General features: G+C 43.4%; 2 protein-coding genes across 4 annotated transcripts in view; both read right to left on the reverse strand.

Annotated features, from left to right (window-relative positions):
- LOC309338795 (amine sulfotransferase-like) overlaps positions 1-27019 on the reverse strand; it is a 43888-nt gene that overhangs the window by 16421 nt on the left and 448 nt on the right. The window lies entirely within an intron of this gene.
- LOC309338794 (amine sulfotransferase-like) lies at positions 955-25978 on the reverse strand (the record flags this gene model as incomplete). The annotated part of the gene is made up of 6 exons (XM_081856246.1): positions 955-1212; positions 1577-1757; positions 6154-6248; positions 12155-12281; positions 12535-12743; positions 25828-25978. 6 exons carry the CDS (start codon positions 25976-25978, stop codon positions 1088-1090), a joined length of 888 nt encoding a protein of 295 aa, XP_081712372.1. The 3' UTR covers positions 955-1087.

Here is a 27019-nt window from a genome sequence, read left to right on the forward strand (position 1 = left end):
TTCCTAGACCTTCAGGATGTGGCAAAGTGCAGCCTTCTCCCATCATATGTCCCGTGCTTGGGCCCTGTTCCAAGAATACCTGGGCCCTAAGCTCTCTAAGGAGACTATCAAGCAAACAGGCACCCTTCAAGTGGGTTGGGTCTGCAAGGATTTTTTGCACTGGCGCAGGCATCTTTGTGTCCTTGGAGGAGATGGCGGCAGTGTTGGCAATGGCTTAGCATTGAATTTACTCTAGTTTCCTCCCCTGAAGGAGAAGGCTTCTTGCTGACTGCAAGAGGCACCAAGGTTGTTCCACAGCAGGCGGTGTCTGGCTTGAGGTGTCCAATGTTTCAGGGCAGAACATTTCTCTACTACTGGCCTCTTCCCTGGACTCAGATGCTTCTTGGGGTCCTCATTTCACCTCCTACATTCCCCAAAATTTGTTTTAACCCTTTCTCTCTGTTCCACGATCCCGATGGAATTTGCCCCTTTTCAACCTGGCCCATGAAAGAAATTGCTATGGGCATCAAACATGCACTGTCCATTTCCCCCACTTGTCCTCCCCGCATATTCCTGACACACCCTCAAAAATGACTCTGTGGGGTTGTGCCATCTGGCAAACTGAAATGTTTGTCCTGAGAGAACAACTGGAAGAGTGTGAAGTGGAATTCCACCAGCAATAAATAAATAAATGACTTGAATGACTCGTATGATTTACATTTGCATCTGCAACACCAATAGTTAGTTAGGTTTTTTTTAACAATAATCATTATTAATTTTCAATTACAATAATCCAGTAGTAGCTTTATTAAAACAGTGCCAAATTATAATACAGTTACTAATCCCAATAGTTAGTTTGGGATTCCTTGACTGTTGCACATGGAGTCAAAAATTAAGACATGTTGGAATGCAGAAAGAGAAGAGGTTTACAGTACAAGTGTAATTGTATTGTAGTGGGGGTTTTTTATATATATAAAAAAAAGATTACACATATTCAGGCATTAGGAAGCTATTAAGCCACATGAGAGGTTCCCCCCCCCTAACTCTTACAAATAGGCCTGGATTAACTGCATACACTTTATTTCATCCTTCCAAGCTGAAGGTAGACTCATGATTCCTCATGGATGTCCCAGCAGAACTTGAAGGGCAGCTTTTCCATTCTCTCCTTTAAAACACTGTCAAATCTTTCACTTTGTGCGACTGTCATCATGTTCTTCCAGTCTCCAACAGTGCCTGGCCCAGGAAGCAGAAGAAAGAAATTGCATTGTGGTGGTCAAAAAAATATCCATAACTCCAGATATATTCCATCCCTAGTTGGGAATATGACCCTCTGTGTGAAAAAGTTTCCACACTCCAGATTGTAAAGACAACTATGCCACTCTTAAATATACATATTTAGAAGAAGGGAAAAACAACAGAGAAAGTACATAATAGAACTCTAAAATTAGGAAACACCAGAAACTGAGAGTTTCATGAAGACTGGAAAAAATGAAATCACCATCACTTTGTGCCTATCAAATGTCATAGTAGGTGCCAAGTGAATCTGTCGGGAATTCTGAAAGCCGCACTAAGTCAGTTTGATCTGCCACTGACTTACCTTTGCGAAGAAAATGCCCTCTGCTGTGGTCTATTAAATCATTTGGCAAGAACTCATAGTTTGCCCTGGGATCTGCTTTCATTTTATTAAATGTAGCCTGATCCACAACAGCATCCACCTCCTTTTCCGTCAGTCTCTTTCCCAGGAAGTTGCATAATTTCAATACAGAGCTTCTTAGATCCTGAAATGGAACGTGGTTTAAATGTCAGGCCATTAACAATAGAGAAACCTGACAGCCTAGTGACTAAAACTCATGAAACAGGCAGAATAATAATAATAATAATAATAATAATAATAATAATAATAATAATAATAATAATAAACAACAACAACAACAACAACAACAACAACCACCTGCTCATCTGGCTGTGTTTTCCCAGCCACCCATATTAAAATACAATAATTAATCAAACATTAAAAGCTTCCCTAAACAGGGCTGCCTTCAGATGTTTTCTAAAAGTCAGATAGTTGTTTATTTCTTTGCCATCTGATGGGAGGGCGTTCCACAGGGTGGGCGCCACTACCGAGAAGGCCCTCTGCCTGGTTCCCTGTAACTTCGCTTCTCTCAGTGAGGGAACCGCCAGAAGGTCCTTGGGGCTGGACCTCAGTGTCCGAGCAGAATGATGGGGGTGGAGACGCTCTTTCAGGTATACTGGGCCGAGACCGTTTAGGGCTTTAAAGATTAGCACCAACACTTTGAGTTGTGCCCGGAAACGTTCTGGGAGCCAATGTAGGTCTTTCAGAACCGGTGTTATGTGGTCTCAGCAGCCACTCCAAGTCACCAGTCTAGCTGCCGCATTCTGGATTAGTTGTAGTTTCCGGGTCACCTTCAAAGGTAGCCCCACGTAGAGCACATTGCAGTAGTCCAAGCAGAAGATAACCAGAGCGTGCACCACTCTGGCAAGGCAAGTAGGGTCTCAGCCCTGGACACAGAATTGGCCTGCACCTCCATGGACACCTGTGAGTCCAAAAGGACTCCCAGGCTGCACACCTGATCCTTCAGAGTCACAGTTACCCCATTCAAGACCAAGGAGCCCTCCACACCTACCCACCCTCTGTCCCCCCAAAACAGTACTTCTGTCTTGTCACAATTCAACCTCAATCTCTTAGCTGCCATCCATCCTCCAACTGCCTCCAGACACCCACACAGGACCTTCACCACCTTCACTGGTTCCAATTTAAAAGAGATCTAGAGCTGGGTATCATCCGCATACTGATGAACACCCAGCCCAAACCCCCTGATGATCTCTCCCAGCAGCTTCATACAGATGTTAAAAAGCATGGGTGAGAGGACGGAACCCTGAGGCACTCCTCAAGTGAGAGCCCAAGGGTCTGAACACACATCCCCCAATACCCCCCTTCGTAAAGTAAAAGCGAGACAGTATTTTGGCGCTTTGAGATGTCACACGTTCTCTTGTCTTGCTCCCTATATAAAGATCTCAGGGACGAGACCATTACGCCGCTCCTATCTGCCATCGCGGGCCGCTCTTGTGAAGCCAAATTGTTCTCACTCCTAGCCGACCAGAACAGCTTGACAACAGAGAAGGTTGCCAAATTTATCGAGAGAGCAATGAGACTGAGAGCTGCTATCTGAATGACATCAGTGTCGTTACCCGGATTTCTCCCCTAGGATCTTATTATTATTATTATTACTACGTTTTATTATTATTATTTTATTACCTCTGCCAAGTTTTATTTTTGTTGGTGTTTGTCCTGTGATGCTATGGCCTGTCGGCTATGCAAATAAAGTCTATTCTATTCTATTCTATTTCCCCAATACCACTTTCTGCATACGGCCCAGGAAGAAATAGCGGAACCACTCTATGACAGTGCCCCCAGCTCCCAGCCCCTCTAGACAGTCCAAAAGGATGCCATGGTAGATGGTATCAAAGGCCGCTGAGAGATCCAGCAGAACTAAGAAACAGCTTTCAACTTTTTCCCTAGCCCACTGGAGATCATTGACCAGTGTAACCAAGACAGTTTCAGTCCCATGATGAGGCCTGAATCCTGACTGGAAGGGATCCAAATGGTCCGCATCCTCCAGGTGTGCCTGGAGTTGTTCAGCAACAACCTGATCAATCACCTTGCCCAAGAATGAAAGATTTGAGACTGGGCGATAGTTGGCCATATTGGCCGGGTCTAAAGATTTTTTTGTTAAGAAGCAGTTTAATGACTGCCTCTTTCAGTGGGTCTGGGAAGGCTCCCTCACAGAGGGAAGCATTCATCACCCTGCAGAGCCCATTGCCCAGCCCTTCGCAGCTCACTTTTATTAGCCAGGATGGGCAAGGATCAAGGAGACAGGTGGTTGGTTTCACTCGTCCAAGCAGCTTGTCCACATCCTCGGAGGTAACAGATTGGAATTGATCCCATACAACCTGACTAGACAGGACTCTAGTGCTCTCCCACCCCAGCCCTGCTCCCACTGTGGCATCTACCTCATTCTGAATCTGAGAGACTTTATCTGCAAAGAACTTAGCAAAGTCATTGTAGAAGATATTGGGGTCTTTACCGGGCCCTGATGGCACAGGTGGTTCCATTAAATTGTGAACTACCGGAAAGAGTCTCCTGCTGCTGTTTTCTGCAGATGCAACAGAGACAGTGAAGAAGGTCCTCTTCGCTGTCGCTATCGCCACTACCAAGAGGTAGGCTCAATGTTGAGCTCTAAGCCGTATCCGCTCAGATTCAGAATGAGTTTTCTGCCACCGACGCTCTAGCCGTCTCAGTGATTGTTTCATCGTCCTCAGCTCTGGGGAAAACCAAAGGGCTGTCCAGGCTCCATGCAATCGGAGAGGGCGCTTCGGAGCCTGACAGTCAATAGCCTTGGTTAGCTCAACATTCCAGCAGGCCACCAGGGAATCAGCTGAAAGGACATCAACATGGGATAAAACAGCCCCTACCATTCTCTGGAAACCATTTGGATCCATTAAGTGCAGGGGGCGGACCACCTGAATTGGTCCCACCTCCCTGCAGAGGTCACGGAGAAGTCCAGTTGCACCAGGAAGTGATCTGACCATGGCACTTCTTTTGTTTCGCTTTTACTTAGTGTCAGGTCATCCACATCCATAGAGGTGAACACCAGGTCTAAGGCATGTCCGCGGCTATGAGTTGGGCCAAACTTATTTAAGGACAGCCCCATGGAGGCCATGCTTTCCACAAAGTCCTGAGCAGCCCCTTGTAAGGTCATGTCTGTGTGGATGTTAAAATCCCCCAGGACAACCAAACCAGGTGTCTCCAGGAGAACATCCACCACAACCTGAAGCAGCTCGGGCAGTGAATCCTTGGTGCAGCAGGGAGGTTGGTACACCAAAAGGAATCCTGTACTGCCCCTATTGCCCAACTTCCAGAACATGCACTCAAAAACTGAGTCTTCCCAATAGGACGCCTGGTGCAAGCTAATGACTTCCTAAAAATCACTGCAACACCCCCCCACACACACACATGACCTGGGTTGTTGTGCGTAAGAGAAACCTGGTGGACAAGCAGCGGCAAGAACAGGACCATCTGCTGCATCCAACCAAGTTTCTGTCACACATGCCAGATCAAGTCCTCCATCCACAATCAAGTCATGGATGGCAGTGGTCTTATGAATCATTGACTTGGCATTGCACAGCTACACCTTCAGGTCATGTGGGTATCCCTTGCTGATTCCAGTATCCATCTGGTCAAGACCAGACCTGGAGGCAGGAATAGTCCTCAGATAATGACATGGTCTGGTCTTAGCGTAACTCCTCCTCCTACCCATGATCACTGAGATTGGTTGTCCCAGTACATCCCCCCCCCCCCGGGAACCTGCCCCAGCCATTCTGTTGGCTGGGGCCCACTCCCAGGCAGCCTTGACCCCACCCCTTAAAAACAAAATACAAACTAAACAAAAAACCAATAAAACAATAGAAACTAAAAATAATTTAATAAACGACACTCATACTAAATTTAAGCAAATCCCTAACCGCAACTAAACATTTAAGCTAAAAAAGAATTTAAAAGGATAAAAGAATATTTTAAAAACATTTTAAAAAGAACCGTCTGTGCTGTACAGAGGCCTGTCAGGCCCCGTTCTCAGGAATACAAGCAGGGGAAACAAGCAGCCTGCATCTTTATTTGCCTAGTTTGTAATAATTGCCATTGCATTATATTGTACTTTCATTGTTGCTTTTATTCTATGAGCCATGCGGAATGCATTATATTATGGGGCAGCTCTTTCAACTGAGTCCACAAGTCAATAAATAAATGCCCCTGTTGAAGACACAAGGGAGGTTCTGTGAAATCTCTCTTCAGCATCAGAGGGCCTGTGAAATGACATATCTTACTTGGGATCACGACACTTTATTTATCGCCCCATAATCCCTCAGGGGAAATGGTTAAAGTGCACTTTTTGCAGTTTGGGGTCTGAAAAGCGGCTCCTGAGTCCATGGCCCACTAGTCTTTTTTAAAAAAAACCTTTAGAAAAGAGATGAGACTAGCAGGGGAAGCAGCAGCTGAGGGCACTTGAATAATCAAATTGCTTCCTTCCTCCATTTTGTAAAGGTGAGTTTTGATGGATGTTTAATATCAGACTGCATAGCATTTTGATAACTTACCTTCTTCATTTCTTCATAGGTAAGAAATAGAATATTGAAGTCATCCTTGTGAGTGTACCAGCCTTCTACATGGTCCAACCATAAACTTGCAAGTACTGAATGGAAAGAAGTTGATTTGGCATAAAATGTAGATCAGGTGATTTTTTGAAAAACATTCAGAGAAAAGCAGTACAAACATATAAATTCCATTAAAACAATTTAGAGGAATCAATTTAAGAACCAGCAGTGCTACAAACCATTAAAGCGAAGCTGAATTAATACTATCCACCCTCACCAAACACTTTCTCAGAGAAGGAATTTGCAGAAGAGTTCTGCATTTATTTATTTTTTTAATAATATTTATTAGAAGTTTCCAATTACAAAAGAAATAAAAAGAACAAAACATCCCAATTTAAAATCTTATTTTCAGTAACATCTTTTCAGGACTTCCCCTCCCCTCCCCCTCTTGTATTCCAATTTTTACAAATAAATTCAGCAAATTCTTATCCCAGATTTTGAACTTATTATCATTAGCCCAGTTTTAAAAATATTTTCCCATCCCCTAAAATCGACCTGTTCCCTTCCGCGCGTTCCCTCCTTTAATATACAATACAGATTAAAATAATCAAATATAATTAATTAAAATAAAATTGTAAAATATAATTAAGATAATCAAATATAATTTTACGCCCTTTGGATTCCAAATTTCCCTCCCCCCTTTCCCGGTTTCGTTCCCAATGTTCATCAACGTCTGATGTCTTCCTGGAGCTCCCACATCTATCTAGGCCATAGTCATTTACCAGTCATCTTTAATTTCGAATGTCCAATCTTGGAAGGAGTCTATCTCAAAAAGGCCCATTTCTTCCATCCAGATTTTTATATTTAGGAGTAAAAACTCCAATTTTATTTCTTAGACTTTTCGAATCTGGATGTCCCAAATGTTCCCACTTCCAACTTTATCCAATTCTTGTTGTTCTTGTTGTTCTTGTTAATCCCTCTCCTCCTTTTTTTTTTTCCTGCTCTCCTGCACAAATGTTCTAATTCCAAAAGCTTCTAATTCCTCTGCAGAGGCTCTGTTATTCAGGAACAAAACATTATGCCAAGTCCCTTCCATTCTTCAATAGATAAATCTATTGTCTCCTTTAGTGTGTAGACCTCTGTAGACAAAATAGTGTTCCATTCCTGCAGTTTCCCAGGAGATAAAAAGTTCTATTCAAGTTCCAAGCCAACAATACTTGTAATATCCCTCAGCTCCTCTAGGTGGATTGCAATAACTCAGTTCCCTTCCAGATCACGCCCACCAGTCAAAATAACTTGTTATTCCTTGTTTTAAGCAATTTGTATCCAATTTATAACAAATGTAACCGGCAAAGTCCTCGTAACAAAGTTCTCATTTTTGTTCTTCCGCTTTGACAGCTCTTTGACAGCTGTCAAAACCTCTCTTTCTCTTCTCCCGGCGCTCTCACAAATCGCTCCCAGGATTCCGGGGGGGGGGGGGGGTTGCTTTTTAATTCAATTCCACTTTTCTCCTCCAGCTCAGTCTTATAATTTTCCATCGCGAAGTTAGTAACTTTGTCAAAATAGGGTTGCGCTCGATCTTAGTTGTCAAATCCTTTACTTTAACTCCTCTACGACGGGGGGGGGGCTGACTTCCTTTTTGCGCCTCCCCCGCTCGCTCCGAATTTTTTAAAAAAATTATCCCCCTTTTTAGTCCAGGTTCCAATTACTCACGGGTTATTCTTTTAAGTCCAAATTTTCAATAGAAGAAGTCAGCGCTCTCCGTCGAATGGCATGCGGCTTCGCTCGGCAGGGGAAGCGGAGGACTCAAAGCACCACCCCTCCCCCTGTCACCCGTTCCGCAGCCTTTAAAAAGGCTCCTTCGCGGGTCGGGGGGGCGCAAAAGGTGCCAGCCGAGTCACCATGTCCATGGGTTTCAGCGCCCATGGTTTTTGAGGGTCCCCGCGTCGCCGGCGCGGTAGGACCCAGCCCCTGCCGAGCAGGCTCCCTCCGGAGCTCGGAGGGAGTCCGCCATTCGGCGATGGCGCCAACCCGGAAGTCACAGGATTCGGGGCTCCACCTTGTAATGATTTGTAGCTGCTGCATCCTGATGCAAAGAGAATATAAATCCACCTGATTTCCTTTGGGAGTTGGCCAAATCTACACCCTTCCTTCTGCGTCATTGGGCACCATTCACCAGTGGCATAAAATGGTGTAGTTGGAGTCTGAGTTGGAGACTCTTTGTGATGCATGGATGTGGCATTTCCTCAGAGTAACCTATGGCATCAGACATGGCATTCTGAAAACGTTCCTTACCACACAGAGAATTTCTTTAATCTGTTGTCAAAGGAGATAAGGATGAAGAGACAAAAGAGATTCATTTTAAGCTGCTGGATCCTGTCTGCCTTGATGGAAGCAGCTCTCAAGAGAGCGGGAAATCATTGCCGAGTGAAAACCAATGATGATTGAGGGTTATTATCCTTGCATGTTTCCCGGGCTTCACTCGCAGTTCGTCTCGGTACCTGACTCTTGCTCTGGCATGGAATGCTAAAGGCAGGGATTTGTTGAGTGCAAAAGCACTCCACCTGCCAATAATCCTCCTATACCGCCATTAAGAAACAGAGGTTCTCCTGTTAATGAGAGCTTAATTTCGACTAATATGTAGGCATGTGCTAGAAGAGATGAGATTACAAAGCCCCTCCCGAACTACGGAGGGGGGGGAGTTGCGGGCACACGCCCCCTTCCACAGTCTCGCGAGGCTGCCGGCAGCCCCGCGGGTCCCGGTCATCTCATAAATATGCATATTTGGCATCGGCAGCCAATGGGCTGGCGTGGGGGGTGGGGTTAACTCGGGCACTTAAGGTCAGGGCAGCCCGGGACTCACCCCTTTTCCTCCTTCAGCAGCTGCGGATTCCCACCCACCCACCCTTTAGGTAGGCATTTGGACATTGCTATGGGCTTTGGCTGGTCGCCGCAAGGGGCCTGGTAGGAGTTTTTCCATTTGGCTAATTGGCTGAATTTGAAGCCACTTGGTTTTTTCGCCTACCTCGTAGCAATACGTCACAACTCCTTGGTTTTGGCGGTAGGCATTGGCCAGGGTATTGTTATGCAAATGAGGTTGGGGGGAGGATTGCCATCAACTCCCCCATTGCTTGGAGGGTAGTTCGTTAAAGGACTCCGGGGGGCGTCGCCTCGTCCGAAACCTACGGAGGCCAGGGCCTAAAGCGCGCCCCCGAGCGGTGACCCCTGGGGGAGCACCTATGGATGTGCATCTGGGGGGCTTCCCCTGTTGGTGCTTAACCCTCCACCGGTTAGACCGGATAGTCTGTTAGGGGCCAATGCCTAGGGCCAATACTGCTCTTACCTGTAATCAATAAAGTTGTGGCCATTTTTCACCCATCAACCTAAGTTCTGTGTCTGGTGTCTTTATTTCATCTGTGCGAGGGGGCGGGGATTGCCACGCAAACTGCAGAACAGAATCAACTGCAAGGTCATCAAGGTTTGAACTTGAGAGAAGACTTCATTCGGTACAAAAAACAGTGGGAGGGGAGCCTACGTCTTCTTTATACAAAGTTTTTTATTTCTTTACATTTATGATATGCTAACCCTCCCTTGAATGCTAGTCCAATTTATATATGTGCAAGTGAGGAAGGAGGACACTGGATTGTTGATATGGAATACAAAATTAAATGGAACTATGTGTGAAGAAGAAAAATGGAAAGAGAGAGGGAAGCTCTGTTTTGCAAAAGATTTACGATGGAAACTTAGAGCTGTCTTTTCCATATCCTTTATTATTTATGGGCTGAACTAGAAAATGCTAAAAGGACTTGGAATTTAATTTAATTTAATTTAATTTAATTTAATTGGAAGTACGACTTTGTAGTTATCTCTAGCTGAACAGAAAGATGAAAGGGATCTGTGAAATTGCCAAGGAACTGATAAGGTTCATTACTATTCAAACATGTATATGATAGAGAATACATTCACTTTCCAGACCCTTCTCAATCTGCCAGAAGAATTGACTTCATTTGGATCTCAGATGACTTAGTGCCAAAATCAAAATGGACAGAAATAAAACCAATGACTTTTTCAGACAATAACCCAGTTTATTTGGAATTAAGAGGTGAACAAAATCCAACAAGAAGATGGAGGTTATCAAAAGAAGGTGAGAGATGCGAAGAAAAAGATGTGAAGAAAAAAGAAATTATGGGTGAATTAATTTAAAAAGAAAAAGAATTGATAAAGGATCCTAAGAAAGAAGAAATAAAACAAAATATAAAGAGATAAAAACACAATTTTCTATGCTAGTGAACCAAGAAATAGAATGGAAAATAAAAAAAATAAGATAAATGAATTTTGAATTTGCAAATAAACCAGGGAAATAATTAGCACGGCAGTTAAAGAGAAAACAAGAAATTAATGTTATCTCCAAGCTTGAAGTCGATAGAAAAATAATAGATGACCTGAAGGATATAACAATTTGTAAAGTATTACTTGCATTTATACAGAGCCGGCAAAGAAAACAAATTTAAAATAGAGGAATATTTAAAGGAGAACAATTTACCAAAAATTTCAAAAAAAACCCCCATACATTTAAACGCATCAATAACAATGAATGAACTTCAACAAGCTATCAACCAGACAAATCTGGACCTGATGGACCGACCACAAAATATTACAGAAAACTGCAAATGTATATCTCAGAGCCACTGAAAGAACTTATGAATAACATCCTGAGATCAAGGAAAGTCCCAGAATCCTGGAAAGAGGCATATATTAGGTGCCCTGAGCCCGGTTATGGCCGGGGAGGGCAGGGTACAAATAAAAATTTATTATTATTACTATTGTTGTTATTGTTGTTAAACAGGATACTGATTTAACAGCAGTAAAAATTTATAGACCAATTTCTCTGCTGAATAATGACTATAAACTGTTCACCAGTATTATGGCGGAACGTTTGTAAGTAATTTTGAAGGATTTGATACATCAGGATCAAGCTGGTTTTCTACCTGGCTGACAGATGAAAAATAACATAAGGAATATAATAGATGTGATTGAGTATCTAGAGGTCAGAGATGAAAGACAGGCGGCACTGATGTTTGTTGATTCAGAGAAGGCTTTTGATAATGTCTCTTGAAAAAAATGATTGAAATGATGGACTTCAGTCAGACTTTCTTAAATGGTATAGAAGCAATTTATTTTGAACAACAGGCGATGTTGATTGTAAACAAGACAATAACAGAAAAATGTAAGATAACAAAAGGAACAAGACAGGGTTACCCCCATCTCCATTATTATTTATATTAACCTTAGAAATCTGGCAAAGAATATAAGAATGGATGATAGCATTAAATGAATAACAGTGGGTTGAAAATCATATAAATTAAAGCTTTTGTGGATGACCTGGTGATAACGGTAGAAGACCCCTTGGACAACATACCAAGGGTGCTGGAAAAAATTAAACAATTTGGACAAGTAGCAGGCTTTAGGCTAAATAAAAATAAAACAAAGCTTCTGTTAAAGAATATGTCGGAACAATGGAAAAATGAATTTAGAGAAACAACAAAATTGGTGGTAGAAAAGAAGGTAAAATACCTTGGTGTGTGGCTAACAGCTAGAAATATAAACATTTTGAAAGATAATTATGTAAAGGAATGGAATGAAATGAAATAAAAAGAAATATGGAAGTGTAATATGGAAAATAAACCTGTCACTGTGGGGGAGAATCTCGTTGATCAAAAAGAATGTATTGATAAGAATGCTGTTTTCATTCCAATCAGTACCTGTAGTCAGAGGTGCAGTATACTTCAAACAATGGCAAAAAGATGTTTCAAAATTTGTCTGGCAAGGCATGATGGAGAACAGCAACAACAACCGGGAAAGATAGACATAATGATTGGTATTAGTAATTGTATTGCATTGTTGTAATGAGTCTGTCACTGGGTTGTAATTGAAAACTAAAAAAAAATATTATTAAAATTATTATTAAAAAGTTGTTCATTTTAGAGTAGGAAATCATCCTTACCCTTTCCAGCCAAAAACCTCTCCATGAAAATTCCAAAATCTTCTACCTCTTCTAATTTGCGTGAAGTTTTGGAAAAATGGTAATAGGAAACCAAGACATCCTTTGGGTTTCTGACCACATAAACAACCTGCAGGAATAACAACAAATTTTATTCTATTGCTGATCTTATTGTTCCTACTGTCTCTTCTGTTTTGCTTCTGTAGTTATTTCTGTTGCTCTGAAATGTGCCAGGAACCAGGTTGTTGAAGTAGGATATATACACATAAAATTTCTGAACTGCCCTCAGAAACGGAGAAATGTTAACAGAAACCCAGATGTTAATTTAAATAAGACAAGACAAACGTTTAATTTGATCAAATAATAAATGTGCTGTTTCCTACTTTTGCTCTTCTGTTCCTTAATCCCTTGGGTGCCAAATAGTAGGGAAGATGGGAAGCAAAGAGGCGAGGTGATGGACGAATGATGTAATCCACATCGCGGAGCTTGTACTCCAGCCATGGAACTCTGTCTAGTAAATCCACTTTTTCAGTTCCATCTCGGTGACCTTCATGATAAATCAAGCTCAAAATATTTTGAGTCCATATTGTTCCTATAAATGAGAATAAGCCTATTTCATTCATTCATTGTCATGAATGTACTTAGTACTTTGCAGAGTGAAATAACTGAGAACAACATGTTTCTACATCGAGGATTTGGGAAGACAGAACAATATTTGCTAATAAGTTCCTTTATTTTTTAGAAAGCTACCAAAAACGCTATTCCAGATTCTTCTCAGAACATTATACAAATGACAGTCAAAGACCAGGAAATTAAAAGAAAGTTTTCTGTTCTCCAAAGTACTTTGATTCAGTGGATTCAAACCATGATTTTTTATCAATGCATTCTAGGAACAGGAATGTTGACAAATGGCCAGTGGGACAAACATAATAGGCAAAAGGCAGTTGCAGAAGCCTTTCTTCATGTCACCTGTGATGGGATAGTGAGCTGCTTGTGCGTAAAAGCTTGATCCCTCTGGGGTTTGGCTGGTCATCCAAACCGATGCACTAACGGAGCCCCCAAAGCATGACTCTGTCAGTCGCTGGTAGAATCTGACAGTGGGCGTCTACGGAATTTACGCCAACATAAAAGCTCTTTGACAGACATGCGCTTTCGAGACTCTCTGCGTGACAGTTTCCGGCGAAGGGTGGGCGTTCCCAACGGGGGTCCCGTTACCTCTCCACTACTCTCACTGGAAGCATCCCAGAGCCTCCCCTCCGCTGTGACTCCTGCACTCCCCCTGCTGGTTCCCTCTTCTACTGCAGATTCTCTCCTATTCTCCTGTAGCCTGTCCACCACCTGTCTCTCCGATGGCAGTTCCCTGACATCCACCTCCCCCCCAGGGCCCCCTTCACCCCCTCCCGCCTCCTCTCCCACTGGCGGTGAGGGCGGAAAGCCCCTGAAGGAACTCTCCTCGTCGTCCGAGGATTCTAACACTTCCAGCCACGGCGTACCGTCTCTCTCCCCGTCTTCCTCTTCTTCGTCGGAGTCGGCTTCTTCACCCACCCCTGACTCTGGGAACCCTTCAAACTCTCCTTCCTCATCAGTGGTCCCAAAGTGTTCCCTTCTAAATCGAGCCACGGGTTGCGGTTTTCTTGGGAAACGCTGATGAAATGTTTCTATTAAAACCTCGTCATTGACTACCTCTGCTGGTACCCAAGTGTTTTCCGACTCTGCTTCCCCCTCCCATTCTACCAGATATTCCACCTGATTCCCCTTCCACCTGGAATCAATGATTCCTGCCACGTTCATGTCGCGCTCTCTCTCTTCTATCACGGGCGTTTGGGTGGCCTCTCTCTCACGCTCCCCCCACTCGCGTCCCTCTCGGTACGGCGACAGTAATGACCTGTGAAATACTGGGTGTAATTTCATGTGACTGGGCAGCCTGAGTTTGAATGCCACTGGGTTGACCTGCTGTATGACCTCAAAGGGTCCCAATCTTTTGGGCCTCAATTTCTTACTCCCGCCCTTGAACGGTAGCCCTTGGGTGGACAACCACACCCGGTCCCCCACCCTTATAGTTTCACCTTCCCTCCTATTTCTGTCTGCTTGCTTCTTATATTCTTCCTTGGCTTTCTCTAAGTTAAGTTGAAGCTGACGGTGGATCGCCTCCATCTCTTCAAAAAAATATTCCGCCGCCGGCACGCTCCACCTCTCCCCTCCCTCTCCTGGGAATGCCCGGGGGTGACACCCATAATTTGCCAGGAAGGGACTCATCCCTGTGGACACGTTCTCCGCGTTGTTGTAGGCAAATTCTGCTAGAGGTAACTTATCCACCCAATCATTTTCTCTGTCTTTTACATAACACCTCAGGTATTGTTGTAAAACCCCATTTGCCCTTTCCGCTTGCCCATTGGTTTCTGGGTGCCGGGCAGTTGAGAAATTGAGTTCTACGTGCAGTAAGCTCATAAGTTTCCTCCAGAACCTGGAAGTAAATTGTTTCCCTCTGTCGCTGACCACCCTCAAGGGGGCGCCATGCAACTTGAAAATATGTTCTACAAACAACTTGGCGGTTTCCTCCGCTGTGACTGCATGTGAACAAGCTATAAAATGACACATCTTGGTTAATTGATCTACCACCACCATGACAGCTGTTTTGCCTTTGGATTTTGGCAGGTCCGTCATAAAATCTATGGATACTGCCTCCCATGGCCTTTCGGGCGTGGGTAAGGGTTGTAATAGCCCCGCTGGCGCCACCCTCTCTCCTTTCGCTCGCTGGCACCTGTCGCAACCCCTGACATATTCCCGTACGTCCTCCCTCACCTTGGGCCACCAAAACTCCCTGGTAACCAACCACATGGTTTTGTGCTGTCCAAAATGTCCCGCTGTGGGGCTGTCATGCAACTGCTTGAGTACTCTGCCCCTCAGTTCCCCGTCGGGTATGTACAGTGCCCCTTTGTAATACAACGCCCCGTTCTTTTCTTCGAACCCCCCTGTGTTCTCCTCTGTCCTCCGGAGCTCTCTGAGTTTCTCTTGGGCGTATTCATCGTTCTCCGTACCCTCTATCAGTTCCCTCTGCCCCACCAATGCCGCCCCACACACCCAGCGGTCTTCAGGGATTACATGCCTTGCCTCAGGCGCTCCCTCCCCCTCTAAGTACTCAGGTTTCCTGGAAAGAGCGTCCGCCCTCACGTTCTCGGAGCCGGGCACGTAACGAATCTCAAAGTGGAATTTGGAGAACTCCTGGGCCCATCTCACTTGTCTCTGGTTCAGCACTCGGGCTGTTCTCCAGTATTCCAGATTTTTGTGGTCAGTTCGGACTTGAACCTTGTGCTGCGCCCCAATCAGCAAGTGCCGCCATTTCCGGAATGCTTCATGAATGGCGAGAAGTTCTCGGTCGTACACTGTGTAGTTCCTCTCTGATTTGTTCAACTTCCGCGAGAAGAATGCACACGGTCTCCATTCAGACGTATCTTTTCCCGGCTGGAGAAGAATGGCCCCCACCGCTCGGTCTGACGCATCAGTCTCCACTCTCATTGGTTGTTGTAGATCCACGTGCAAGAGTTGCTCTTCCGACGCAAACGCCTGCTTTAAGCGTTCGAACGCTTGTTGCGCTTCTCCCGTCCAAACAAATTTCTTTTTGCTACTAAGACAATCCGTGATGGGCGCTGTTAAATGGGCAAAGTTTTTGATGAACTTCCTATAGAAGTTTCCGAAGCCCAGGAACCTTTGCACGTCCTTCTTGGTCTTTGGTGTTTTCCATTCCAGTACCGCTTGAACCTTGCTGGGATCCATGGCCAATCCCTTGTCAGACAACCGGTACCCCAGGAATTCCACCTCCTTGGTATGAAACTGACACTTCTCCAGTTTCACCCACAGCCGGTTTTCTCGCAGCTTGCTCAGTACCTCTCTTACATCTCGCACATGCTGCTCCTCATTGTCTGAGTACACCAGAACGTCATCTAAGAACGCTACGCAGTTCTTGTAGAGCAGTGGCCCCAGGACGTGATTCATGAATGATTGAAAACAGGCGGAGCCCCCTTGTAATCCGAAAGGCATAACGGTGTACTCAAAGGCCCCCAAGGGGGTGAACATAGTGGTCTTCCACTCATCCCCCTTTCTCACACGTATCAAGTTATATGCCCCCCTAAGGTCCAGCTTGGTAAAAATTTTCCCTTTTCTCACCCGTGTTAGAATGTCATCAATTCTGGGCATAGGGAAAGTCACTGGTTCTGACACTGCATTTAGGGCCCTGAAATCACATACAAGCCTGGGCTTGCCCGTGTTTTTTTTGTCCACAAAGAACACTGGGCTGCCCCCCACCGCTCGTGACTCTCTGATGAAACCTCGCTTGAGATTCTTGTCAATGAACTCCCTTAACTCCTGCATCTCACTGTCTGACATTGCATACAGCTTGCCCACTGGCAATTGTGCTCCTGGGAGTAAGGTAATTTGACAATCAAAGGGTCTGTGCGGGGGCAGTTTATCTGCTTCTTTTTCGCTGAATACGTCAAGCAAGTCAGCGTATTGTGGTGGCACCCTCCCTTTGTCCATCACTTCCATCCCTGCTAGAGTGCCCCTGGCGCCTGCCTGAGCCTCTCCCTCCTTGCAGTGTTCTAGGCAATGTGCTGATCCAAAGGAAACCACTCTCTGATGCCAGCCTACTAGCGGATCGTGTAGCGCCAGCCAGCTCATACCCAAGATAATAGGAGCTCCTCCCAAGGTGGCTACGTTAAACGCTATCAGTTCGGTGTGTCGTGCCACCCTCATTATCATTGGTACAGTCTGTTGGCTCACTTCTCCTCCCAACAGCTCCCTCCCATCAATCGTGGTAACCTGCAAAGGCTTACTCAATGGGATAGTCTGTATTTGGTGTGCAGCTGCAAACTCTTTGCTCATGAAATTACATGAGCTACCTGAATCCAATAGCGCCTTTATCTTCAGTGGGTGTCCGTTTGCCAGTTCCAGCAACACCTCTATCACAAGCGCTGGTCTTGGAGGTTCCGGCATGGGCACATTCATTACTCCCTGGCCTGGCTGCTGTGCCCTGATGTTGGCAACCAGGCGTTGGCTTTTACTGGCTCCGTGATTTCTTCTTCCTCCTTCCCCCCAACAGTTCCCGCCATCCCTTGCCATTCCTTCCTTTGCGGACAGACTCTGGCAAAGTGACCCGGCTGTTGGCAGAGATAGCATCTCTTGCCGCTCTTTCCCTCCTTCTTCCGCCCTTCACTGGTGTTTGAAACTGCGCGCGCGCGCGCTGTTCCAAGTTCCATCGGCTCTGCTGGCGGGAAAGGCTGCTCCGGAATCTCTGGAATGCGGAAGTCCTTCCAACGTTCCCCCTTTCCTTCCCGCTTTTCCATAGCTCTAGCTTCCTGGCGTGCCCCAATGGACAGCGCTGATTTAGTCAGCTGATCCATAGACTCCGCCCTAGGCGCCCGGGAAAGTTCATCTTTCACTGCCGGAGAGAGACCTTCTTCAAACAGCATTTGAATAGGTTCACTAGCAAGGTCCCACCCAAGTCTATGAATCAGCATGGTGAACTCAGTCCAGTACTCACGTACAGATCGGCTCCCCTGTTTACACGCCATTAACTGCCTGCGCACCACTCCCTGCTCGATCTCGCTGGAAAACATCAAGTCCATGGCGCGGAAAAACTTCATTGTGTCCTTTAAGATTTCATTATTGGCTGCCATCAGGGGCCGAACCCAGTCCCTCGCCCCTCCCTCTAGATGGCCAATCACGTACGCCACTCTAGAGTTCTCGTCGGGGAAGTCATCAAACAGTAGATTGAGAGCATATTGCATCTCTGTCCTAAAGGCTTGATAGTTCCGGGGATCCCCCCCAAATTTCTGCACCAGTCCAGGCACCCGTCTGGCAAGTGGGGTGGTCTTCCCCTTATCTGCATCTTGAGCCCTCCTCTCCTCGAGCCTCGCCGTTTGCAGTGCCAGCTGGACCTCCAACGCCCTGTACCTTTGTTCCAGGCTTGGATCTGCGCCAGCTCCCGCTCCTGCTCCTCCGGTTCCGGATGGTTCGCTCATGATGCCTTCTGCTTGCACAAGCTGCTTTCAAAGACTGTCAGATTGCTGTGATGGGATAGTGAGCTGCTTGTGCGTAAAAGCTTGATCCCTCTGGGGTTTGGCTGGTCATCCAAACCGATGCACTAACGGAGCCCCCAAAGCATGACTCCGTCAGTCGCTGGTAGAATCTGACAGTGGGCGTCTACGGAATTTACGCCAACATAAAAGCTCTTTGACAGACATGCGCTTTCGAGACTCTCTGCGTGACAGTTTCCGGCGAAGGGTGGGCGTTCCCAACGGGGGTCCCGTTACCTCTCCACTACTCTCACTGGAAGCATCCCAGAGCCTCCCCTCCGCTGTGACTCCTGCACTCCCCCTGCTGGTTCCCTCTTCTACTGCAGATTCTCTCCTATTCTCCTGTAGCCTGTCCACCACCTGTCTCTCCGATGGCAGTTCCCTGACATCACCCAAGTCTTAAATGCCTATACAATGCAGAACTTCCCCTCTCTCTCCTCTCCCACTCCCAGTTCATAGCTGTCAAGCGTCCCTTATTTGGAGGGACAGTCCCTTATCCCAGCGCCATGTCCCGCTGTGGTCCCTTGTTGATGGATGTCCCTTAAATTTCCCGGGTTTCAAAGGAAGCAGCTCCTCTCCCTCCCTCCTTGCTGGCCAGGGAGGAGGGAGGCTCCAACTGTGTTACCTTTTTTTTTTTTTAAAAAAAAAAGATATTTATTGAAGTTTCAAAAATTATACAAAAAAAAGTAATAAAAACAAAACACAAACACAAAAAATAACAAATATAAAAAACTAAATACAAAACTAAAAACCATTAAAAACAAGTAAAGTTTCAATTCCTTATTTTCTTATAACTTACTTCCCCGACCTCCTCATACCTCCCCTTTCTGTATTCCAATTTCTAATTATTAATTCAACAAATCCTCTCCCTTAATTTTCATTTAATTTTTAACCTTTCTTTTCTTTTTACTTAATCATTACAGCTGAAAACCACTTAATTTCTAAACCAACATCATTCTAACATTCATAAATTTTGCAATGTTTCCTAAGATAGTCCTTAAATTTCTTCCAATCTTCTTCCGCCGTCTCTCTTCCCTGGTCTCGGATTCTGCCAGTCATTTCTGCCAGTCCCATATAGTATATCACCTTCATCTGCCATTCTTCCAAGGTGCGTAGATCTTGTGTCTTCCAATACTTTGCGATGAGTATTCTTGCTGCTGTTGTAGCATACATAAAGAATGTTCTATCCTTCTTTGGCACCAATTGGCCGACCATGCCCAGGAGAAAGGCCTCTGGTTTCTTCAGGAAGGTATATTTAAATACCTTTTTCATTTCATTATAGATCATCTCCCAGAAAGCCTTAATCCTTGGGCACGTCCACCAAAGGTGAAAGAATGTACCTTCATTTTCTTTACATTTCCAACATTTATTATCAGGCAAGTGGTAAATTTTTGCAAGCTTGACTGGGGTCATGTATCACCTATAAATCATTTTCATAATATTCTCTCTTAAGGCATTACATGCCGTAAATTTCATACCTGTGGTCCATAACTGTTCCCAGTCAGCAAACATAATGTTGTGTCCAATGTCTTGTGCCCGTTTAATCATAACAGATTTCACCGTTTCATCCTGAGTGTTCCATTTCAGCAGCAAGTTATACATCTTTGACAAAATCTTAGTTTTAGGTTCTGTTTCTAATTTTGATTTTTCCACCTGGAAGCCAATTTTTTTGTCCAAATTATATGCCTCCATTATCTGATAATAATGAAGCCAATCTCGCACTTTATTTTTTAATTTCTCAAAACTCTGCAATTTCAATCTATCTCCTTCTTGTTCCAAAATTTCCCAATATTTTGGCCATTTGGCCTCCATATTGAGCTTTTTCTGAGCTTTCGCTTCCATTGGAGACAACCACCTTGGGGTTTTACTTTCCAATAGGTCTTTATATCTTATCCAAACATTAAACAATGCTTTCCTGACAATATGGTTTTTAAATGCTTTATGTGCTTTGACCTTGTCATACCATAAATATGCATGCCATCCAAAAACATTGTTAAAACCTTCTAAATCCAAAATGTCTGTATTCTCAAGAAGCAGCCAGTCTTTCAACCAGCAGAAAGCTGCTGATTCATAATAAAGTTTAAAGTCTGGCAGGGCAAATCCCCCCCTTTTCTTTGCATCAGTTAAAATCTTAAATTTTATTCTGGGTTTCTTGCCCTGCCAGACAAATTTAGAAATGTCTTTCTGCCACTTCTTGAAACAGTCCATCTTGTCCACAATTTGCAATGTTTGAAAGAAAAACAACATTCTAGGCAATACATTAATCTTTATAGCTGCAATTCGACCAGACAAGGAAAGCTTCAAATTTGACCAGATTTCTAAATCTTTTTTCACTTCTGTCCAACATTTCTCATAATTATCTTTAAATAAATTCACATTTTTAGCTGTCATGTTAATCCCCAAATATTTCACTTTCTTAACCACAGTTAGACCTGTCTCATTCTGAAACTTCTCTTTTTCGATAGCTGTTAAATTTTTCTCTAATACCTTAGTTTTTAACTTGTTCAGTTTAAATCCTGCTACTTGACCAAACTCTTGAATTAATTCTAAAACCCTTTTAGTACTAGATTCTGGCTCTTGTAATGTAAGTACCAGATCATCTGCAAATGCTCTCAATTTGTACTGTTTGGCTCCGACCTGTACACCTTTAACCAGCTGGTCTCTTCTGATCATGTTCAGCAAGACCTCCAGGACTGATATAAAAAGTAGTGGGGAGATTGGGCACCCCTGACGTGTCCCTTTTTCTATCTTAAATTCTTCCGTAACCACATTGTTTACAATTAGTTTAGCTTTTTGCTCAGAGTATATTGCACCTATACCGTTTTCAAACCCTTGGCCTACCCCCATCCCCTGAAGATTCTTCCTCATAAAGCTCCAAGAAATATTGTCAAAGGCTTTCTCCGCGTCCACAAATATCAAAACTGCTTTAGTGTTTATATTCACTTCTAGCTTTTCCAAAATGTCAATTATATTCCTTACGTTATCTGACAGATGTCTTCCCGGGAGAAAGCCCGCTTGGTCTCTATGAATCTCCTCCATCAAGACTTTTTTCAGTCTCTTAGCCAAAATGTCAGCAAAAATTTTGTAATCCACATTTAGTAGCGAAATAGGGCGGTAGTTCTTAAGTTGAGTCTTTTCAGTCTCTGTCTTCGGTATAAGTGTAATATAAGCCTCTTTCCACGATTCTGGTGCCCTTTTCCCCTCCAAAATTTCATTGCTGACTTCCTTCAAAGGTTGTAATAACCACTCCTTCAAAGCTTTATAATATCTGGAAGTCAGCCCATCCGGTCCCGGAGACTTGCCCAATTGCATGTTTTGAATGGCACCTTCTATTTCCTGTTCAGTTATTTTATGATTCAGCGCTATTTTACTTTCATGAGAAATTTTTTGTAATCCATTTATCTCAAGAAATCGGTCTATGTCCATTTCTTTCTGTGGCCCTTGTGAATATAATTGTTTAAAGTATCTCTGGAAGCAATTTCTAATCTCAATTGGGTTATAGATGTTCTTTCCTTCCACTTCTAAATTTGTAACCGTATTTAATTTTTGTCTTTTCCTCATTTGCCAAGCCAATAGTTTACCACATTTATCTGCTGATTCAAATGTCTTTTGTCTCATTTGTTTAATTTTCCATTCTATTTCTTGGTTCATCAGTTCCATATATTGTGTTTGATATAACTTAATTTCTCTCAAAATCTCTTGGGACTTTGGTTTTGATCTTAATTTCCTTTCCCCTTCTTTTATCTTCTCCAAAATCTTATCCTTTTTCTCATTTTGGCTTCTCTTCTTTATTGCATTTTGTTGTATCAGGAATCCTCGCATAACAGCTTTACTTGCGTCCCAGATTACTCTTTTTTCAACATTGGTCTTCATATTTATTTCAAAATAGTCTCTCAAAGTTTTTTGGGCCTTTTTATACACTTCTTCATCTCTGAATAAAGTGTCATTCATCCTCCATCTGAAGGAGCCAGCTGTTGCTTGCTTCATCTCCATCCTTACAGCATTATGGTCGGAGCAAGTTTTTGGGCAGATTTCCACTTTCTTTATCTTTGGTGCCATTCCTCTAGTAACCCATATTTGGTCAATTCTAGTCCATGTCATCTTGGCTTCAGAAAAGAAGGTTCCCTCTCTCTCAAGAGGATTCTTTGTTCTCCAGATATCAATCAAGTCCATATTGTCAGTCATTTCAAAGAAAGTTTTTGGTAGTCTTCCATCTTTAGTAACTACCTGTCTTTGTGCTTTGTCCATATTTGTAGATACTACTCCATTCATATCTCCCATCAAAATTAAGTTATAGTCCAAATAGTCCAATAAAGTCTCGTGCAACTTCTTAAAGAATTCAGATTTCCCCTCATTCGGTGCATAAATTCCTACGATCAAAAATTTCTCTCCTCGAACTTGGATTTCAATTGCCAAAAATCTTCCTTGTTCATCTTTAAAAATTAATTTCAGTAACAATTTTTCCTTTGCATATATCACCACTCCTCTTTTTTTAACTTTATCAGATGAAATAAATTCTTGTCCCAATCTTTTTATTAATAAGTATTTTTCTATGTAACCTCATCACATGTGTTTCTTGTAAACAGATCATGTCCTATTGTTCTTGTTTCAAATTCAAACCATTACAATTCCAGCTTAGAAGTTGCAGAGCCATGATGGAGTTATTTACTTTCCCCTCCTACTGCTCCAAGTAGTTGTTCTTCTTCTGTTGGTGGTTTCAGTCCAAATGATAAGTTTGCTATGTCTAGTATTCCTTTTCCTGATGGAATTGGCTCCTCTCCAGATTCCGCTTCTTTCTGAAGATCCTCTTCGTGGTCTCTCAGAAACTTGTCTTTATCGCTCACTGTCCTTATTCTTATTTTCCTTCCTTTGTATTTAAAGGATAGGCCTTGGGGGAATTCCCACCTGAAGAGTATGTTGTTTCTTCTCAGTAGAACAACCAGATCTCTATAGTAGGTTCTTACATCCAAAATATGCTTCGGTATATCCTTATAGATCTCCACATATGAATCTTCAATTACCAAAGTTTTTTGGTAGTGCAAATTCAAAATTTTGTCTCTTTCTTCTTTTGATCTTAAAGTTATCAGTCTCTTGCCTTATTCTTTCTTTGTCTTCTGCCGAGTCTAAATGCACTCACTATCTTGAATTCTTCCTTCTCCAGGCCCTGTTGCCAAAAATCCAGAAATTCCTTTGTAAGGAAGTCCGCCAAATTATCCTTCTCACTTTCAGGTACTGCTCTGATTCTTAAATTTCTCTCTTTTCCTTGTAGTTCAATCATAGACAGTGTCAAATCATGATCCTCTAATTTCTTATAGACCGGTGGTATCTTCTCCTGGGTAGCAATTGCAATTTCCTTTGCCTCCTCTGCAATCTTTCGAGTTGTGGCCGATTCCTCTAGAAGTTTTTCGACGGACTGTGTATTAGAGTTCACCTTCTTTCCCAATTCGTTAATACTTGTAGTATTCAAATCAATTTTTGCTGAGGCCTCAGTTACTTGTTTATTAGTTTCTGCAACTTGTTTATTTGTCTCTGCTACCTGTTTCGTTAAATTTTCCAAAGATTCATTAATTTTGCCAAGTGCCTGTGCCAAAGCGTCTTCAGATAACATAGCTTTTGATTTTATTTGCGAGGCAGCAGCTACTCCTGTGCCTCCGGATGTTGAAGCCCTTCGCTGGTGTGGAATGTCAATCTTGTATTGTCTGCCAGACCTAGTGGTTTTTTCCTGTACCAGCTCTATTTTCCCTTTACCATTTGCCATAACACTCTCATGCAAAGCCAAGGTCAGTCTCACGCCTGTAGATTTGTTTTGAAAGGGAAATTTCCAGTGCCTTAGCTGCTAGTGGCTTAGTTGTTGTTGTTGCAACAATGTCTCCTCTAGGGGGAGAAGCTTTCAACTTCACTTTGCAATTTTTTGAAACAAATGTAGTCTTTAAAAGTCCCCCATATCCCTTAAAAGCCACAGTTTCAGTTGCCTTTAGGGTTATTTTATATACAAAACAGTCCAGAGACACTGTATCTTTTCACAGAGTTGCTTCAAAAGTCTTTACCTTAACGTGCTGACAGCCCACTGATCGGCTTCCCTGTCAAGGCAGTCCGTCCCCAGGGTTTAAGGCAGCGGATGTGTTTTTGTTCTCCCCTTTTCATGCAGGTATATAATGTACAATTTCCTCCCCCTCCGCTCCTGCAAACAGGAGGGGGGCTGCTTTTTTGATGATGGATTTGCTCTTTTTCAAAGGAAAACTCTTCCAAAGTTACAGCTTTACAGTCTCTTTGCTTTAGACTATCTACAGTCCGGAAAGGCAGACTTCCTGTTTATACCTTTCCCGTATCGGTGCCAAAATTCTTCTAATTTTGTTCCAATTAAATCCTTTAAACCTACTCACGGGTAGTTGCTTTTGAGTCCAATTTTCAGGAAGAAATCAGCGCTCTCTGATAATGGCCATGCGGCTTCACTCCACGGACTGGGTAGACAACTCTCAGCACCGCGCCGCTCACCCGCTCCCGTTCCGAAGCCTTTAAAAAGGCTCCTTCGTGGTTTGGGGGGGCGCAAAAGGTGCCCGCTGAGTCTCCTCGCTCACAGGCTTCACTGCCTGTGATTTTTTGGGGTCCCCGCTTCGCCGCAGCGGCAGGACCCGAACCCGCTTCTCCCATAGATTTGTAGTGGTAGACTAACATAGATGGTCTGATCTGCGGGTTTACTTCGGGTGCTATCCCCCCCCTTCCTCCCGCCCCACCTGACGGAATTGAGAGCTGCAGATGGAGCACAAGAGAAAAGATACAGAACTGCAGCAGCATCTTCGTAGCTTGGACTTCGTTTTGCGTGAAAAGTGGTTGCTGCTTGTAGTTATTTAATTGCAGTGCTTCATCGGCTGGTGTCTTGAGCAGCAACCTCTGGAAATGAAGGGCTAAAAACCGGCGTTGCTCTCCAAAATTATCTGGAGAGCAGATATAAATTATCCTTTTAACTGGTTGCCTAAAATCACTTATTTTGGCTGCTGGTCCCTTATTTTCAAATCTGTAAGTTGACAGCTATGTCCCAGTTATTGGGTCTTCCCACCCCACCAACCCTCCAAGGCAGATTTGGGGAACACTGGGGACACAAGGGGAGAGAAGAGTGAAGGAAGTTTTGGTGTGGAAGTGGAAGTTATTGCATGTAGGGCACAACTGCATTGGATATGCCCCCCCCCCCCGTTATTGGCAAAACTGTGGGAAATAAATGCTGAAATAAAAAGACACCGTATGAAAGTTTTTTTAAGAATAGAATTTTGCAAACACCATTTTACAACCACATATAAAATCTGAAAGTCAGTGAATACAATAAACCCCTAGCAACCAAATTTGAATGTTTCTGTTGTGTATTTATGTTGTTTTCAAAACCTCAAACAGGTTGACACTGGTGGAAAACATATTACTCCATCTTTAAAATAATAATTGCCCAGTTCATCTTTATGTAACCAGGTAAGTTCCATACTATCCATATTCACCTCAATTTTGCATTTGTTTTTAAACTTGCCTTAGTATAATATAGATACTATTTACATATATGTGGGTCTCCATCATGGTTGAATAGCAATCATGTTTCTTCCTACGAAAATGTACTCTTACCTGACTTTGGATAAGTGACTATAAATACATCACTGTCTCTTATTTCAAAATCCTCCAAGGTATCCAAGTACTCTGCTGAAACCATGTCTGGCTGGAAATAGAATCCTTTGTATGTGAAAAGGTATTTCTCGGCTTGTTCCATTGCCTGCATAAGAATAAAGAGAAGGGAATAGTTCCCTCTATTATGCGACAATGGGAAATCGCAAAGAAATAGAGGTGTCATTTTGTCAAATCCTACTCCTCTTGCAGACCCCACATAGCAGAATCTCATGCTTCTCTTCCATCACAGGTGAGCAACATAAAGGTCCATCATTTAAAGAACAGAGACTTGACCCATCATTGAGGCAACAAAGCATTCTTTCCCCCCTGCTTTAAGTGTTTTTTAAAATGGTGCTGCTTTCAACTCAAAGCTGGCTTTGCCCCACACAATAAGGCTTTTCTCTTTCACCCTGACATAGTTATTTCTCAAGTGCATGTGTGCAGCATGCAAAATAGCAGCCCTTGGCCTCACTTTATGCTGCCTGGCATCATAGTTTGGTCAGTGCTGCTATCCTGACACTCATTCTTGTACTCAGGGGAGGTGGGAAGGAAGCAAAAAACTTCCCCCTGCAAATGGAACGCTTGCAAATTCCTCCTGGGTTCTTTATGAACTGCATGGATGGGGTAATAATATTAATGCATGATGATGATAATAATGATGATCATGATGATGATGATGATAAGCAACTGGGGCAAAACCAGTTTTCCTTTCAGTGTTAGCCTCTGACTGTTCCTGGCATCGTTGGAGAGATTTATTTCTGTTCTACTCCTCATATGACATACAGTGCTATTAAGCCTGAAAATCACTTTAATTCTTGTGTCTCATTGCTAAGAAATGCAACAATTGTTTAGTGGAAAACACTGTATGTACAAAATAGTAACAAGAAAAATACTCCGTTTGATTTTCCAATATATAAATTTAGGGTTGTATCCCATGCCGAATGAGCAGGGTTCCACTTGCACAATGGGAGTTCACATTCAGTCCCCTCAAAATAACTATTAATCTTTGGTAACACAAATGTTGCATTCTGTGTGACAGCATAAAATAATATGAACTGTGAAAAGTTTCCATGCATCTGATGAAATACCTTATTGCCCCGCAGAACTCTTGCAAGAAAGAGTAGATTAGTTGTTTGTCATTCAGTAGTCCTGC

This window comes from Podarcis erhardii (genome assembly GCF_964252035.2).
Source record: "Podarcis erhardii genome assembly, chromosome: 3".
Classification (NCBI taxonomy): domain Eukaryota; kingdom Metazoa; phylum Chordata; class Lepidosauria; order Squamata; family Lacertidae; genus Podarcis; species Podarcis erhardii.